The 17,078-nt window shown below is 48.2% G+C and overlaps 1 protein-coding gene across 1 annotated transcript in view; it reads right to left on the reverse strand.

The window, feature by feature from the left end:
* Nucleotides 1–15,666, reverse strand: part of IGSF5 (immunoglobulin superfamily member 5) — a 38,930-nt gene extending 23,264 nt beyond the window's left edge. Inside the window, exons 1-4 of the mRNA XM_078071747.1 lie at nt 14,454–15,666; nt 12,507–12,585; nt 6,154–6,471; nt 1,204–1,503 (exon numbers count right to left, since the gene is read on the reverse strand). Of these exons, the coding sequence (XP_077927873.1) occupies nt 1,204–1,503; nt 6,154–6,471; nt 12,507–12,564 (676 nt within the window). The 5' untranslated portion in view covers nt 12,565–12,585; nt 14,454–15,666. The remainder of the gene's footprint in view (nt 1–1,203; nt 1,504–6,153; nt 6,472–12,506; nt 12,586–14,453) is intronic.
* Nucleotides 15,667–17,078: the final 1,412 nt, after the last annotated feature.

Here is a 17,078-nt window from a genome sequence, read left to right on the forward strand (position 1 = left end):
AAGAGGGGGAAATCGGAGGGGGAGACGAACCATGAGAAACTATGGACTCTGAAAAACAAACTGAGGGTTCTAGAGGGGAGGGGGTGGGAGGATGGGTTAGCCTGGTGATGGGTATTAAAGAGGGCACGTTCTGCATGGAGCACTGGGTGTTATGCACAAACAATGAATCATGGAACACTACATCAAAAACTAATGATGTAACGTATGGTGATTAACATAACAATAAAAAATTTTTTAAAAAAAGAAAAAAATATAAGACTTGGTACTTTCAAATACACTGTGGATTTGCCAGGTTAAAAAAAAATGAAACCTCTTTAAAAAAATTTAAAAAAAAAACGGGGGCGCCTGGGTGGCTCAGTCGTTAAACATCTGCCTTCGGCTCGGGTCGTGATCCCAGGGTCCTGGGATCGAGCCCCACATCGGGGTCCCTGCTCAGCGGGAAGCATGCTTCTCCCTCTACCACTCCCCCTGCTTGTGTTCCCTCTCTCGCTGTCTCTCTATCTGTCAGATAAATAAATAAAATCTTTAAAAAAAATTTTAAAAAATTGAAACTATAATTCTACTAAGATTGGAAGGAATCCAAGGGCACCTGTACACCCTCCTCAAATATTACAAGAACTTGTCTCATACTGGCCCAGGGGATGGGATTAAACTGAAACAACAGATAAAAGCTACAGAGAAACATTACCTTCAAATATTTATCACTGAATTGATGCTGTTTTGTGATAAATAATTGTCAAGGTTCTTAATGGTTTCCATAAGTAAGTAGAAAAGAACGACACATTGAAGATGAAATTTAAAAGGAAGTGGAGGGGCACCTGGGTGGCTCAGTCGGTTAAGCCGCTGCCTTCGGCTCAGGTCATGATCCCAGGGTCCTGGGATCGAGCCCCGCATCGGGCTCCCTGCTCAGCGGGGAGTCTGCTTCTCCCATTCCCTCTGCCTGCCTCTCTGCCTACTTGTTCTCTCTCTCTCTGTCAAATAAATAAATAAATAAAATCTTTAAAATAAATAAATAAATAAATAAATAAAAGCAAGTGGAATCACAGAGTCATGAAGCTGATGCTGATTGCTTCCATTACCATCCCTACCCAAAGTCAAGGTCACTATACAATTGTCATAGGCATTGTTGATTAAGAACACCATATATAAAGTATAAGCACGCAACAATAATTTTTTTATAGAGAGCAAAATGTCTTCACTTACCCCAAGAAGGCTGAACCACAGTAAGATTCACAGTTACAGACTTGTGGGCATTCAGGCCCTTCATGTGAGCCAGGCAAGTCAGAGTCCCGTTGCCCTGTGGTGTGAGAGTCAAGACGCTCACTGCGCTTTGGAGGTCGTTAGGCTCCGGACCAGGATAATAGCTTGAGTGGTTCACCGGAACACCGATCTCCCAGGAAATATACGGGAGAGGGATCCAGCCCAATGCATGGCAAGTCACATTACAGGGCTTATCCTCAGGGACTATAAGGTTGCCTCTGGGAATGAGCAACTCCCCCATAACTAGAGAAGAAAAGAGAAATGTTCTGAAGGAGTGACCATGACTCTCTTGGTTCCAGGTTTTCTTTAATTTTTCCTTCAAATCACATTTCATGAGTGCTATCTTCCCAAGTCCAAACTGGCTATGTCTGTATGAAGAACCTTAACTCAGGTTTTATCTGTGTCTTTATTTATACCTTCCAGGTTCGTGAAAGAAGGTGAGGTTGCTCACCAGAAAACAGATTATTCCAGAGAAAATGAATAAATAAAAATCAGGATCCAGGGGAGCATAAATTATATGGGAAAGAGGGCAAATGTGCCTTCCATTAAAGGCTACACAACCACTAAAGTGGGGTCACAAAGTTCTCCTGGAAGCCAAAGCGAGAAGGGAAAAACCTTTACATTCTTTCCACTGTAAGGAGAATACATCTCAAAGTCTTACGGAAACCAAGTTTCTCCTAGCCTTTGGTCAGTCAGATTCATTTTATTTATTTTTGGGGTCACACATTTTTAAACATAACTTCCCATGATAGTTCTTTAAAGTATTCTCCCAATTACAAATTAAATCAAAATCAAATCTAATTATAAAAATAATTACCCTAAATCACGTATCAGAATAGAATACCCAAAGTATTTTAAAGTTTTTATTAAGGACCCACCTGCATATGCCAATGTGAACACTGTAAACAACCCACCTGAAAATAGTGCTGTGTGTGCTAATATTAACAAAATAACCTGAGGATTGGCTCTGGTAAAGACACAGCCTTAGTGAAACACATAAACACTGGAACATCCAAATTAAAATAGCCTCCCTGCTGCATAACATAATGGGAAGAACACTGGACTAAGAATCAAAAACTCTGTTCTCAATCCTGGATTTCCCACAAAATTGCCATCACCTGGAACATTTTCAGGCTCTCTGTTTTTCACTGGTCAAATGAAACAATTTGACTAGATCAGGGGTTTTCAAATGTTTAGGTTTCAGTACCTTTTACAATGTTAAAAATCATGAAGACTGCAAAGACCTTTTGTTTATGTGGATCCTACCTACCAATATTTACCATACTTGAAATTAGAAATTTTTAAGTATTTATTTTATAATAACAGTGATAACCCACTATAGGCTAACATAGATTAACATATTTTTATGAAAAAATACCTATATTTTTAAGCCAAAATAAATTATTAAGAACATTGTTTTATATTTATGCAAATCTCTCTTTTTTTAATTTTATTTTATGTTATGTTAATCACCATACAATACATCATTAGTTTTTGATGTGGTGATCCACGATTCATTGTTTTCATATAACACCCAGTGCTATGCAAATCTCTTTAATGTCTGGTTGGATTCTCATATCAGCTTCTGCATTCAATCTGTTAAAATATATTGCTTTAGTTGGAGTATATTAAAAAAAATCTGACCCCCCATGGATATATAGGTGGAACAATGAGAAGGCTTTTCAGATAATCAAGGATAGTCTTTGATACTGTACCAAATCTTGGCAAGTAGTGGTTTCTTACAGGTTAGTTGCACTGTGGAAACTGTAACTATATAAAGGAATTTTCATTCCCTTTTACATTAAAATCCACTGCTCTATCTGGCACTTTGATTGATCTTTCACTCTTGCATGACACTGTATCATTATTCATTGGTCATTTAGGAAATGTGGATCCTCTGGGCTATGCAGACCTTCCCAATGCACAGTGGAAGCCTTTCTGTGCACCACTGAAATGAGAGTAGGAAAGGCAACTCACATCTCAGTGTTATTATGGGAACAGTCATGACTTCACAGACCCTGAAAGGATCTAGGGGATGCCCAAGAATTCCCAAACTAGATGGAACTGGATCAGCTCTGAAAGCTCTTCCTATCCTGAAATGTTAAATTGCCAATTATTCCTTTCTTCAGTGGTCTCTGGGAATCAGTAGAGCACCTTTGCTAATGCAAGGATTACTGTAAATGCAACAATGAGAGGAGAATGGATCTGTCTCTCAAAGCTAAACGGTTTTGTCCTTATTCCTTTTTCTCCATTCATTGTTTCATTTGATGGAGAGGTTTAAGATGACAGAAGCTGGAAGCAATGGTATTGCCTCAATTAATAACGGACTATCTTGAACTCAAATCTAGTGGCCCTCAAAACACATGAGGTCTAGAATTTGGTGTGTGGTTGATAGACTGGACAAGTGAAGCAGTCTGAAGCATTTCCTTTTTCTATATATATTTGTGATTCAACTCTTCCCATTGGCTTACACAAAGCTTATCGAGTAGCACGACAAACACTTTATACAAGGGTGATGACTAGAACATTCACATAGATTTTGGATGACTCAGTATGGAGTTATGTAAGCTGTCTTTATTTTTCTTGCTGATACACGAGGAGGAAAAAAATAAATCTTTGGATAATTCATTTTAAAAATAAAATGGATGTCTCCTCTGTTTTTTAAGATTCTTTTCCCTTGAAAGACATCCTGCTGCTTAGAGAACATTTGTTCCTCTAGGAACAAAGTGCCATTCAGAACACTGCAACCTGGGTAATACGACCAAGTTCGGTCCCCGGTCTATGGGTTCCTTCTTCATGACCTTGGGAAAGAATTTAACATCCCTAGATGCTTGTTCTTCCATCTGTATTAAAGCCAAAAGCTACAGTAATTACCAACATATAAAAATGCATGTTTAGGCATATTCAGACAACTTTATAAATGCATAGCTTTGAGAAAAGCTGCTATAAAACCACGGATTTATGAATTTGATATGCTATATCAAATAAGTCATGCCTTTGACCCTGTTTCCTTGATCCAGGGGTGCCCTTCTCCTCTCTCGCTTTTCCATTTTGCCTATCATCCCCAGACCTCCGAAGTCCATAAGGGCACCTCACCATGGAGTCTTCCATGAAGGCTTTCCTTATTCTCTCATCCCCCTTCCCAGTTCAAACCTGAGCTTGTCTCCCCCTCAGGGTCCCTGCCAGCCTCTCTGGTGCACCAATGTTATTCATGCATTTGCCTTATCTACTCTTCGGGTAAGGTTCTTGAGGGCAGGACTCTGCCTTACTCTATTCATCTTTGAGTCCCCTTTCAGATGCCTAACACAAGGGTGTGCTCTTCTTGGGAATGCAATAAATAACAGCAATTGGCTATATGGAGATTGCTAGGACCCAGGTGCTGTTTTAAAACCTTTCTATGAACCTACTCATGTGATCCCACAACAACCCTATGATGAGGAAACTAGGGCATGAGGTCATCAAATAACATGGTCAAGGTCACACAGTTAGGAAGTGATAAAGCTGGAATCTGAACTTAGCATCATGAACGACTAGACCACTCTGGCTCCCGACTGTGTGCGTGATGAACTGAATCAGACAGGACTCTGGAGTCTTCAAGCCATCCTCAGTCATTGTTTCATTGGATCCTCACAGTAAACTTGTGAGGTGGGCAGGGGAGCCTTATCCCCATTTTAAAGATGAAGAAGCTGAGTCACCTCAGGGGTCACCAAGCTAGTAACTGATGAAAGCCAAACCAGAACTCATGTCTTTGATTCCGTTTTTCCTGTGTTCTTTCCCTTATACCTCAAATTGTTAATAAGAATCTAGTCATGCAAACTAAGCCAATAATCCAGGTAGTCTCATAAAATCACTATTTAGAAAATATCATTAAACCTCATAAAATTAAAGACACATAAAAGCAAAGAGAAAACAGTTTGGCTAAGTAAAAAAAAAAAAAAAAGGGCAAGTAGAAATAGGTAGGCATGCATCTCTACCAAACGTTATCAAACTGGATTCGATGCAACATTAACACAAATCCAATGTTTGAAAATTTCTCCTAGACAAGCAAATAAATAGACATAAGAAAAATTTCAAAACCATGATGTGGTCTGCTGTAAGAAATGCTGCCACAGAAATCAGGAGCTCTACTAGCTCCAGTGGGTCTATAAATACCATCTAATTACATAAGGAATGCAAAGTGATTAAACTTTGATAAAGATGTTCTGAATTCTTGTAAAGCATCCTTTTTTTTTTTTCACTAAATAGCATGATTTGGAGCACCTCACAATTCCCTCTAAGAAAAATAAGTCGTCCATTATGATAAATTTCATTTACTCCTCTCTAAAACACTTGGTGTATTTCGTGAACACACACCTTTGGCTATAAGAACTGCTGGAGGCAGGAAAGAATAAAAGATTGGAGGAGTTCAGCTGGAAAGAGGTAAAAGGTAAAGCATGATTCAAAGTGCATCCATGACATAAGGCAAAGAGACAGAGTCAAGCATATAAGAAACTAGAGAAAAGGCAAGGATTGGTAGCCCCCCCTAAATGAAAGAGCAGTGACCGCAACTGGCCGGGGCTAGAACAAAGCTATCAGGACTGACACAGATCAGATGGGAAAGTGGTAAGACCTGTATTTAAGAATATTAGTGAGAGAAAAGGGAAAGGAGAAGAGAGACAAGAGAAGCAGGAAGAAGGGAAGTAGAGGGAGAATCGGTGAGGAAGGGGGGTAAGAAATCACAAATAACAAAACAATGGATATTCGTTGGTTTGGAATCATTCATTCCAAGTGTAACTCCAGCAGACAGCAGCCCCGTCATCACCTGTGACGTGAACTCCGAAGGGTCCTTCCATTCCCCTGGCGTCTGGCCCAGCGGACGCCCCCTTCTCCGCTCAGAGCCACCTGGGTACCCACCTTGGACGGAAAGGAAAGCAGAGGCATCCCGGTCGCTGTTCTGGAGGCTGCACTTAATACGCCCGGCGTCCTGGAGCTGCACGTCATGGATTATCATCTCAGAGATGGAGTTGCTGCCCTCTTCATAACTGGCAGAGGTAAAGCGGTCGTTGGTGATGATGGTCTCCGTGGGTGTGATGCTCAGCATCACCGTGTCATTCAGAGCCCACATGATGAGCCTCCAGCCCTGCGAGATGGTGCAGTTGAAGCGAGCCTCTGTGCCCTCCAGCACCGTTGCGTTCTTGGGACCTTCTATGATTTGATAGCTGGATCCAGAAGCTGGAAGGCAACCAGTTTTTCAAGGCAGCAAGTGAATGGATCTATGCAAGTCAACCGTAAGGCTTAACCCTCTGTATTTACCAGCTGGATAGCCAGTGGTCAGACTCCATGTCTTCCTGGTTCCAACACCATATCTCCCCACTGGACAGGAAGCCACCCATCCCTCCTTTCCAATCCCTCCCTCCACAGTTCTCAGTACTCCCGGCAAAACTGGAAGAAAAAAACGCCATTCCTCCACCTCCAGAGAGATGTTACCTCAAAGACCTGATCCCAGCCTGGCCCCAAGAGCATCCCCCTAGCCCAGCTGTTATTTAAGGCAAGTTTTTCACCTTTACTATGAAAGGAGAGTTATCCTCCCAGTAAAATGGGAAGGATCTTTGATTCCCACCTCTGAGGAAATCCCAAGGCTCAGAGAGGAAGGTGGAGAGCAGCTTCTCTTCACAAAGAGAATGCGGGCCCCAGCATGTGGTGATCACAGCCCCATGCATGCCCCTGCACCCTTAGAGCCCCCAGATGGGATGCTCAGGACAGTGTCTGGGGCTGGAGGAACAAGGGTGACAGAGAAGGCATCCAGCTGGAGAGAGACAACAGTTGCATCCTGAGTACACTCTCATGGGGTGATAGGTATTGAGTCAGTACCAAGTACCAAGTACCAAGAGAACCAGACTGTGTGTCACTGAGGCCACACCTCGCCTCTTAAGGACCAGAAGAGACATGAGTGGGGAGATACAAAGAGAGGAAAAGGAAAGGTAGAAGGATGTAGGGGAGTGGGCTCTCTTAATGAGAACAACCAAGTGATGAGTCTGGCAGCCTGGTACAAGTCTCACCACATCGAGCGCTGGGTTTAAAACCCCATCAGACAGGCAGGTGGCCCACAAGCATAAGATCACGGACTCTCAGGTGAGGCTGCTGGCTCACTGGACAAATTCTCTCAACTTCTCCATGCCCCACTCCCCTCAGCTGCAAAACAGGGTCACTAGTACCACGGTGACTTGTTCCAAAAGCCAAATATAATAATCCACGTGAAGCCCTTCACACGACCCTCAAGCACTCAGTAGACATTCATTATTATGTGACGTGCAAGAAGGGATGTGTTGATTTGTAAGACAAGCCAAGAATGTCACAGATTTAAGTAAAATTGTTTCCTTCACACTTTTCACCATATTCAACCCGTAGCTCACCAGATGCACTATGACACAGGTTTTAACTGGAGTGACAATCTCTGACTGGTTTTCCACATGGGGTACATCGAGGGCTCTTCAGCTCACCTGACCTCAGTCATAATCACCTGAGACAGAGCATGCTCTACACCGGAAGAGCTCAGGAAATCTTTTGGCCATTTAGGACTGACGTTCTAATCATCTTAGAGGAGCCAATCGGCAGGCAGAGTTTTCAAGACCTTCCCATGTTTGCAATAAAAATTCAAAGTAGAACTTGCACAGCAAAGGATAGTCTTCAAAATCTCTTATGCTCATCTTTTTACCACCTATTGTTTAACAATGAAGAAATGAAGAGCAGCAATACCCCGGACTTGTGATCACAGCGGTGAGCTGGGACCCAAACTCAGACATTCTCACTCTTTCCTATTTTCCCCTCTGATCTCACTCAGAGTTTACAGCAAAAATGACCCCCGGCAGACCACACCCTGTGGTTTCTTCTAAGCCCCACCTGCCACAGCAGTAAGACTGCAATGGGTTCCTCTGACCTTCTGGAGCTTTATGATTCCGGTGGGTCCACCAGGCAGTCTGCCATATACACTGATTGCCCCCAAATCACTGCAGCCCCTCTCCTTCCAACCTCATAAGGTCAACTTGTAAGACAGGTTCTAAAAGAATCTCATTACAGCCTTATAGTTTTCTGGGGAGACTCCACACCATGGACAGGCATTAATACATTAACACATCACTTGAGTACCCAGCATGCACTGCCGGCTACAAGGACAGATTGATGCGAGAGTAGGAACTGCTACACAGACAGTGTCCCAGAGGGAAGCTGGACCAGCGGGAGAGGCAGCCAGGGTCAAGGTCAAGGAGGGGGTCCTGCGGGGTCCAAAGAGGCAGAACTGAGGGAAAGTCAGAATTAACTAAGACTGTTCCTGTGTTTGGGCAAACATGATGGCTATTCTTCTTTTGTCTCTGGGCATGATAAGAAAAGAGACACAGTGAGACTCTAAAGAACTGCTCCTGCTGGGTATCCTCCCTTATCCCTGGACAAGTCTCTCTGATCCAAAGATCCCTTTGATCTGGGATTTTAGAAAAAGAAAAAAAGCCTGGGGAGGGAAGTCAGAAATGATTCCCCAGGGAAGCCAGAGCGCTGTGCCAACTTGGCTCTTTCCATGAGCCCTGAATTGCATCTTTAAAAGAAGGACAAAAGAAAACAAAGAGCCAAATCTGCACCCTGAGGAAAGAGATGAGCTCTCCCCACCCCACCGTGTGACGACAGCACTCTTCCCCGGCTCCTGATGCAGGTCAGTGAGAACTAAGTGGCCAGAGCCCAGCAGCTCGGATGTGGGTAATGCCAGGATGGCTGAGACCCGGGCTTCCCTGCCAGGAGCTCATCTAAGCAGCTCCCGTAGAGTACGCAAGCCCCTCGGAAACCGTGGCTCCCTCACTGCCTGGTCCGAGGTAGAGAGGTTATCTCACTCTGAGTTTGTTCAAGCCAGCAGACTGCAACATGTGACCATGACGACGGGCAGGCCACATACCTTACTTTACAGGTGGGAGGCGAGGGGGAGGGAGGCCAAATGGAAACGCCTCGAGTTTGAGCCTGACCTCTAAATTAAACAGGAGGCACCCAGTCCTAAGCACTACATTCCCCGGACAGCATCACCTGCAGTCTTGGCCTCCCACCATGGGTAAACGCGCCGTCAGCCCTGCCTCGTGACTCAGAAGCCTGATATCCTGATAATGCGAGGTCCTGGAGCCTCCTTCCTCTCCCTGAATCCTATCAGCTATGGTGTGTGTAACCCTGCCCTGCACAGAACAAATATGAGAAAATTGTAAATAAGACCTTTCATCACACACAAAACCTCCCTTTCCCTCTGCTCCCCCTTTCCCTCTGTAGAGCAAACAGGCAAATTGGGGCAGAGCCACGGGAAAGCTCAGTGTCCCCCTCCCAGACACTACCCCGGCCGCTAGCCATGGTGGCCGCCCAGCTCAGGAGTTGATCCACCTGCAAGATCCTTATTCACTAACTCACACTGTAATTTCCACATCAGCATCTGCAGCCCCGCCCTCTTGCTTCCCCCCCTGCCTAGGATCCTACTCCACCCGGCATCTCTATGAACCACAGGCTCCAGCCCGGACTGAAAAGCATCTCTTCTACTCACTGCATCCTCCCATCTGTGAAATGGGAACCACTCCAACAGTAGCCCCTCTGCCTGCTTCCGTGCCTCCTGCCGGCCCTGCATCAGTTGATCCCAAACACGGATCCTACCATCCTCCTTCGAAGGCTCTCCCTCGGCTCCCTGGAGGAGTAGCCTGCTGTCTCCCCCGCTGGGGGTTAGACCCCTCCATTCTTCCGCTCTCTCCAGCAGGCTGCTCACTGCACCTGCGGGCCCCCCACCTTCCCCCTTCTCTTACTCAGCACTGGAAAGGAACAGAAAAGCAGACAATTAAAAGCAGAAGGGAGAAAGGGAAATGCAGTGGATTTGGCGGCAGAGAAACGGTTTGGCGTGGCAGGTCTGAGGAAGAAAATGGGAGTCGGAACACATCAGGGGTTGGGCCCGTCAGAAGGAAACTGAGAAGCGAGGGAGGGGTCCTGAGGCGCCTGCAGAGTCCCGCTGACGATGGCAGGAGGCACCAGCGTCACTGTTGGGCCACCAGCACCCAGAACTGCTATCCACATGGCAGCCAGCCAGCGGGATCTTCTCAGCAAACCAGGGTGATCAGGTACCCCTCCCCTACCTCCCACCTCCATACTCAGACTTTAAGTATTTTAAACACAACCGTCTTAGAGAAAGACCAGATAACCCTTAACATTATCATATCTTAAGACCCTACTTAGTTCTGCCCCAAACTCCACCCTCCAGCCACCAGACTATCCTAAATTTATCAAACTCACCGACTCTTTCTGGCCCCAGGACATTTGCACAGGCAGCGATCAGCCTGGCATACCAGTCTTGCTTACACCTCAGCTCCCAGCCTAGTTGTCTCCTCCCCAGGGAAGTCTTCCCAGAGTATTAGGTTGAATTATCCTATAACAGGCTTTCAATCATCGAAGCAATTGTCACAATGGTAATTTTATGTTGATTTTTCAAATACTGCCTGATTCTCCTGCTAGGCTGTAAGCTTTGTTAGCAGGGACTGTGCCTGGTTTTCCTCATCACCGTATCCCGGTGCCTGCAACTAAAGGGCACATAACAGGCCCCCAGTGAATACTCACTGAGCAAATAAATAAGGGTGTTGAGTTCTAAATAATCCATTACACTGGGGCAAGGCAGAGAGGAGAGAGCCGGCAGGAACCCTTTGGGTGCCCATGGAGGCTGCGCTCAGCTATTCAAAGCCAAGTCTATAAATGAAGGTGTCTCTACTCCAAGACTTTCCAAGATGAAACATCCAAGGGTTTCAGGCTTTTGCGATGGACCCCATCCCCCAGGGGGCATTAGAATTAGCCCAAAACACTCTCCCCTCCTGGAAAAGCCAACTCCAGGCCTCAGCCAGAGCCATCCCTTTGTTCAAAACAGAGCTTCGGGGAAAATTGCCTCAGAAAAACGGTAGACCCCACGGCACATCAGTTTCCCGCTGAGCTGCTAGAAGAGATCTTTGCCACTGTGGCTGAAATAGCCACTTTGGAGCCTTGTCCCTAAAATGTGTGCTGAGTGTGGTTTGCTAGCCCCGAGACAAGTCCTTAAGCTCCACACAAGCAGGAACGGTGTTTCGCTCTCCACTCTACGTTTGTTATCCACTCTGGATAACAAATGTTTATCCAGCACCTATTAATACCTGGCACTGAGCACTATAAGCCAGGAGTTTCCAAACATCGCGGCGCCCAAATACATGTTAACACCACAGCCTGGTCCCCTGAGCTTAATATCTCCACACACCCCAACCAAAATTCACAAAACATTCCCTACTGCCCATAACACACTCTGATAGTCCCTATACTATTTTATGCCTTTTCTGATTCTCAATAAATATTGAATATTGGGGGAGGGAATATCAGAGTGACCGAAAGGGGGCATTCGTGGGAGGTGCTTGGTCTCACTATTGATACACGAAGGTGTTCAGTTTGTGAAACTTCATCAAGCTGTACCTCTATGACTTGTACGCTTTTCTCTATGTTCATTATACTTCGATACAATGCCTTTTAAAATCACTGCATAAGGAATACAGGATGGATACCCTCTGGAGTTTACAACCTAGTTGGAAAGACATGACAAACACACCTGAAGCAAAGAAATCTAGACAAGACATAATCAAGAGAAAGCTAGGGGAACGAATATCAGTCACCCAAAGGACCCCGCCGTCTTCTCGCTCCATCTCCTGCAAAGCGGAGTCTGATCGGGAGACCCTGGCCTGGGACACCCTGGAGTCCATTCCGACTGACACCCTGGGAGATCCAGGATGAGGAGAAGCTGATGAGAGGAATGGCAGGTCTCACAGGCAGTGGGCCCCTGCCCGTCAATAAATGGGAGCTGGGATTATCACCCTGAACACTGCCAGGTCAGGAGCGCTCCAGGGAGGAGGTGATGCCTGAATGGGGCCTTCCTTGAAGGCCAGTTATAAACGGAAGAAGAGAAAACCAGGCATAGGACGGGACATCTTAACAAGAGCAATGAGTTCTGGGCAGGTACGGAAGGCAAACGCCCACACCAGGGACAACCCACTGAACAGGACTGGTGGCCCATGGAGGACCACTCCCGCAGCTCAGTCGGCAGAGCAGGAAATGGGCCCAACCAAAGAGACCCCGCTGTAGGAAGGGCCCAAGGAAGAAGCCTCTGGCAGTCACGTGTCCAGGCCGCCTCCTCTGGGTTCCCTTCCGCCCACTTCAACTGGATGCCTACGAAAGTCCTGCCAAGCCCTCGAGAGCCCTACCTGCCAGCCCCGCCAGGACGACCAGCATGGCCGGGATGCCTCTCCAGCTGCCCTCCATCTCCACACGTTTTCTTCACCCCTGGGAAAACAAAGCAGGCAGGTGACAATCTACCACTGAGGAACATTTGCCATTCAGAGTACGCGGAGCCCCTACCAGCTCATGTGCCTGTGGATGGGTTCGTCAGAGCTTCTCAGCATGGTCACAGCCTCACCCCACACCTGCTGCTTCAGAAGCTCCAGGGGCAAGCCCAGAAATCTGTGTAAGCAACGCAACAAGGAGTCAGTTCCGGCGCGTGCTCAAGTTTGAGAATCACTGTGTTAGCTGACCTTACTCCCAAGCCCGTGTATAAATCATGGAATGCAGATGGCATACCGTTCCCGCGGAAGCCCTCACCAAGATGCAGGGGCGCGGGCTTCCGGCTCTTCATTTCAGTCACGATGTTTTAATCACTGAGGGAAAAAGAAATCCTGCGCACAAGTTCACATTATCGAAAGGGAAACAGGCAACAAAATGAAAAAACAGAACATAAACTTATTAGAAGCTGCCAAAGGTATGTAGAAAAATAGAACAGGAGAGTGTGTACAAGTGGTTGTGTGTGGGGGGTGGGCTGGCTATGACCACAACTAGGGAAACTGGAGAAAGGCTCCCGAGAAGGCGTTCTGTGAACAGTGAGGGAGGAGAGCTTGCCAGCCACGCGGGTATCTGCAGAGGAGCTTTCCAAGCAGAGGAACAACAAGTACAAAGGCCCTGGGGTGGGACCGTGCCTGGCATGTTCAAGAGGGCTTGGGGCTGGGGCAGAGTGAGGGCAAGGGAAAGGGCTCGGAGAGGTCAGAGTTAGAGGAGGCCAGGGTAGACTGAGGAAGGCCTTACGGCCCCCTGGCAGCGCAGGGGGATCCTGCCATGTACACCTCCTGGCCCTTCCTTCCAGTCCCTTGTTCCTGGATAACCCTCTTGCTCACCCTCCATCTCCGCATGCTGTCTTTTGATTTTCCCCTTCTCCCCTGCGACAGGCCTATGCAATGCAGTCACCAGCACCGTGAGGTCCCACTGGAGCATTTAAGGTAAATCACCCACTGAACAGGTTGGGAACTGTCCCCAAAAACGACAGCCCCTTAGCCTCAGAAAAGGGTCTTTTTCTTTCAAACATTCTTCAACACCACCGTGTGGTGCACAGCGCCCTAACCAGGGGATGGTTTTCTGTGGCTTTGGCATCCACACGGATTTCACGGCCCCATCAGTTCGTGGGAGAGAGTGGGAGGAACCCTGAGGAACCCATCCAAACCCTCCAAAATGTGGGGCGCTGGGTTCCGCCAGACACCCCCTCCCCGGTGGGATTTTGTAATGAGCTGACACCTGTCCCGGGCTTCAGTCCCCTTTCTTCCGGTGCAGACCGAAAGAGACAGACCCCACAGCGACACACAAGCGGAAACACAAGCAGTGAAACGGGGCACAGATGAACACCCGCCACACCTCAGTCTGCAGACACACATCATACAGGTTGCCGAATAAAACTGAGGGGTAGTGTGATGTAACCCCTTTTCCATTCAGGCGAGATACTGGGTATTCACAGCTCATGAGGAGGAACATAGGCTTTCCACCCTCTTTGATCCTCTGGTCTGTTGGGAAAGCAAACTCAGCATGTGTGCGAAACTATAACCACCCGTGTGCGTGACGTAAGGTTCAAAGTATGTGCTGCTGCCGGGCGCGGCGGGCCCCGCCCCCGGCCCCCGTGGACCCCGCCCCCGGCCGCGGTGGGCCCCGCCCCCGGCCCCCGTGGACCCCGGCCCCCGTGGACCCCGCCCCCGGCCGTGATCTAAAACAGGCTTTAGAGACCCCCACAAACAAGCCTCAGCAGCAAGCTGTACACAAGCCGAAGTGAAATCCCAGCCTTCCCAGACCGATTCCAGATCCCAAATTATGAAACACCAAATAAATCATTTACCAACCGTGAAGGTTCGATGAGCCCAGCTCAACAAGCCAGGACTGCACCAGTCCCCCAGAGTGCTACACCCCAGCCGCGGCTGCAGGACAAGCTGAACCACCGCGTCACAGAAGCTTACACATTTCACCCAAAGCAATAAATGCCAAGTGCGCGGCCAGCGCTGTCGAAACTGGGTGGCAGCTTAAGGTCCACCAGGTGATGCCGATAACTGAGCTGAGTCAGGCCAGATTGCAGCATTTGTGACGGGCTCCGCTCTGCCGCCGTCCCTGCCCAGGCCATGCTGGCTTATTCTCCGAAGGAGGGGGGACTCCGTTTCCAAAGAGCCCAGCAGAACCACAGGGTAGGCGGGGTAGGAGCACCCGAGAGCTACAGGAACCCCATGGCAGGACTACTGCAGACGCTGACGTGTGCGGGGTTCGGCGTGAAGGGTGTGTGTTGGAAGAAACCATCAGGAAGTCGATTTCAAGTTTTAACTGAAATCAGACACTTCGTTTTAATTACATTAGGACCTATGGCAGGCAATTTGTAAGTTAATATCTCTAGGGAGTAGTTTCACAGATCCCTGAGATTGAACTTCTCATTCATTTTGTGATGGAAGACTGGAAGCACCTACTTCTAGGTGAAAAACTGCAAAGTCTTCTTAAAAATCTTACACCTTAATAAACTGTATGAGACAGGATTTAACCACCAACCAATTCCCTACTGCCCGGACAAGGCAAAAATAGTCGGAAGGAATGATCTCAGGAAGGAGAGTGCTGAATTTTATCATTTCACTTAATTACCCACACACACAAGCCCTTATTTCTGGGTCCCTGGAAGTAGTTTGAGATCGTAAAATCCGAAGGTGCCTGCAAACGTTCTGTTCCCGGCAGCTGCATGAAGCCAAAACCCAGAAGGAAGGAGGAGTGCTTGTCAGGGTGAGTGAGAATTAGCTGCAGCAAAATCCATGCAAGGGGCTGCCTGCAAACGTCTGTGCGTAAATATAAATAGGCACCAACACAGCTCCACTGGGACGTCCAGAAGGGCTGCCCTGCCTGCCCGACTCAGGGCCGTCTGCGGGCCTCCAGAGACTTCAGAGCAGCTCTCCTTCCCACGGGAGGACAAACGGCATTTACAGGTGCATGGAAGGAACAGTGGAGCCGCAGTGATTTTCCAGCACTGGGATCCTGACCTCCCAAATTCCAGCGGGGTCTCAGCTTTCCCTGCACCCCGAGCTCAGCGCACTATGAAAGGGGCTCCAGCTCGATGAGAAATCATCTTGAATTCCTAAACTCCCAGAGCAGCCCCCTCTTTTAATGTTTAACTTTGTGGAAGTTGGGCAACAAAGAGTATGTGTTTGAACGTGGGACACTTTTCCTGGGAGCGCAGCTAGAGGACTGCGGCTGGGACCCGCCTCTCAGCCCGAGGCAGGTGCCTGGGGACCAGCCCGCTGGACAGACACCCGGCCAATGGCTGGAGCTGGCTTACCTCGGGCAGGAAGGCCTCCTTCCTCTTCGGGGCTTCAGAGAAGGTTCTCTGATCCCAAAGGCATCTGGGCCAGGGTCCTCTCTCGCTGTACACAGACGCAGGAACACACCTGAGTGGCCTCCGGAGAATCCCGACCCGCGTCACCAGTTAACAGGAAGTTCCCCGCTCTGTCACGTCACAGGCTGTAAACACAGAGGTGGCCTCTGCCTGCCACCGGCCGCTCGCTCCCAGAAGGTGTGCCCGCCCCAGAGTGACATTTTTCCTGCTAATCATTAGCCAGCCCCAAACAGCAGCCCGGGCAATGCGGCGGGGCTGGAAATGCCACGGCCTCCGGGCCACGACCGCGCCCCCTGGGCCTCCGCCCAGCCTCCTCCTCTGGGCCGCTCTCCGTCCTGGTCCCGCAGAGCCAAGCCCCGCCTGGGCCCCGCGGGCCTGGCCGGTGGTCACTCTTTTCCCCGGGCTGGACAACCTTGCTGCCCTCTGGCGTCAGCGCAGGCCCGGGGCCAGCGGGTTCCGTCTCCAGGCCAGGCACCTCCAACACCACGAGAACAGGTTCTTTGCTGAAAGGAAAGAAGCCCTGAGGGTGAAGCTCTCTGGAATGTGATGCCCCCACCCCCCCCCCCACCCCCCGTGTGAACAAAGGAAGTTGGCTTCTCCGAGCACTGTGGCAATTTCTGGAAAAGACCACCGCCCAGGATCTGGATGCACAGCACCGTGCTGAACTGTTTGCTCTCATGCGGTTCTCTCTGAGCATCTGGCTTGTCTCCCCTACTGCGTTTCCATCTTGTCAGGGAACTCGGGGTCAAGGGCATCTAAACAGAATAGACACCAGCAGAGGGTGTGGATCATATACTCAGGGTAAGACGCTGAAACAAGTAAATAGGGGGAAATGTTTCTCCCCAGTTGAACAGGGCCGGAATACACCACCTCAAAGGAAGCGAGTTTAGCATAAAGATTATATTTGACATTTAACAGATTTTTTTTCAAAGCCTTCTCAGAGCTTCCCTTTTCGGACTAAAAGCAGCCACTACAGGGAAATAAGGCTGCCATAAGTTCCTCTTCAGGGTGGATCTACCCCCAGAAGGGAGAACACAAATAAAGCCTACTCCAGATCCTTTCTCCAGAGGGAGTTTGTGATGGTAAATAAGATCCAAAGACCACT

Source organism: Halichoerus grypus, chromosome 1 (genome assembly GCF_964656455.1).
Source record: "Halichoerus grypus chromosome 1, mHalGry1.hap1.1, whole genome shotgun sequence".
Lineage (NCBI taxonomy): Eukaryota > Metazoa > Chordata > Mammalia > Carnivora > Phocidae > Halichoerus > Halichoerus grypus.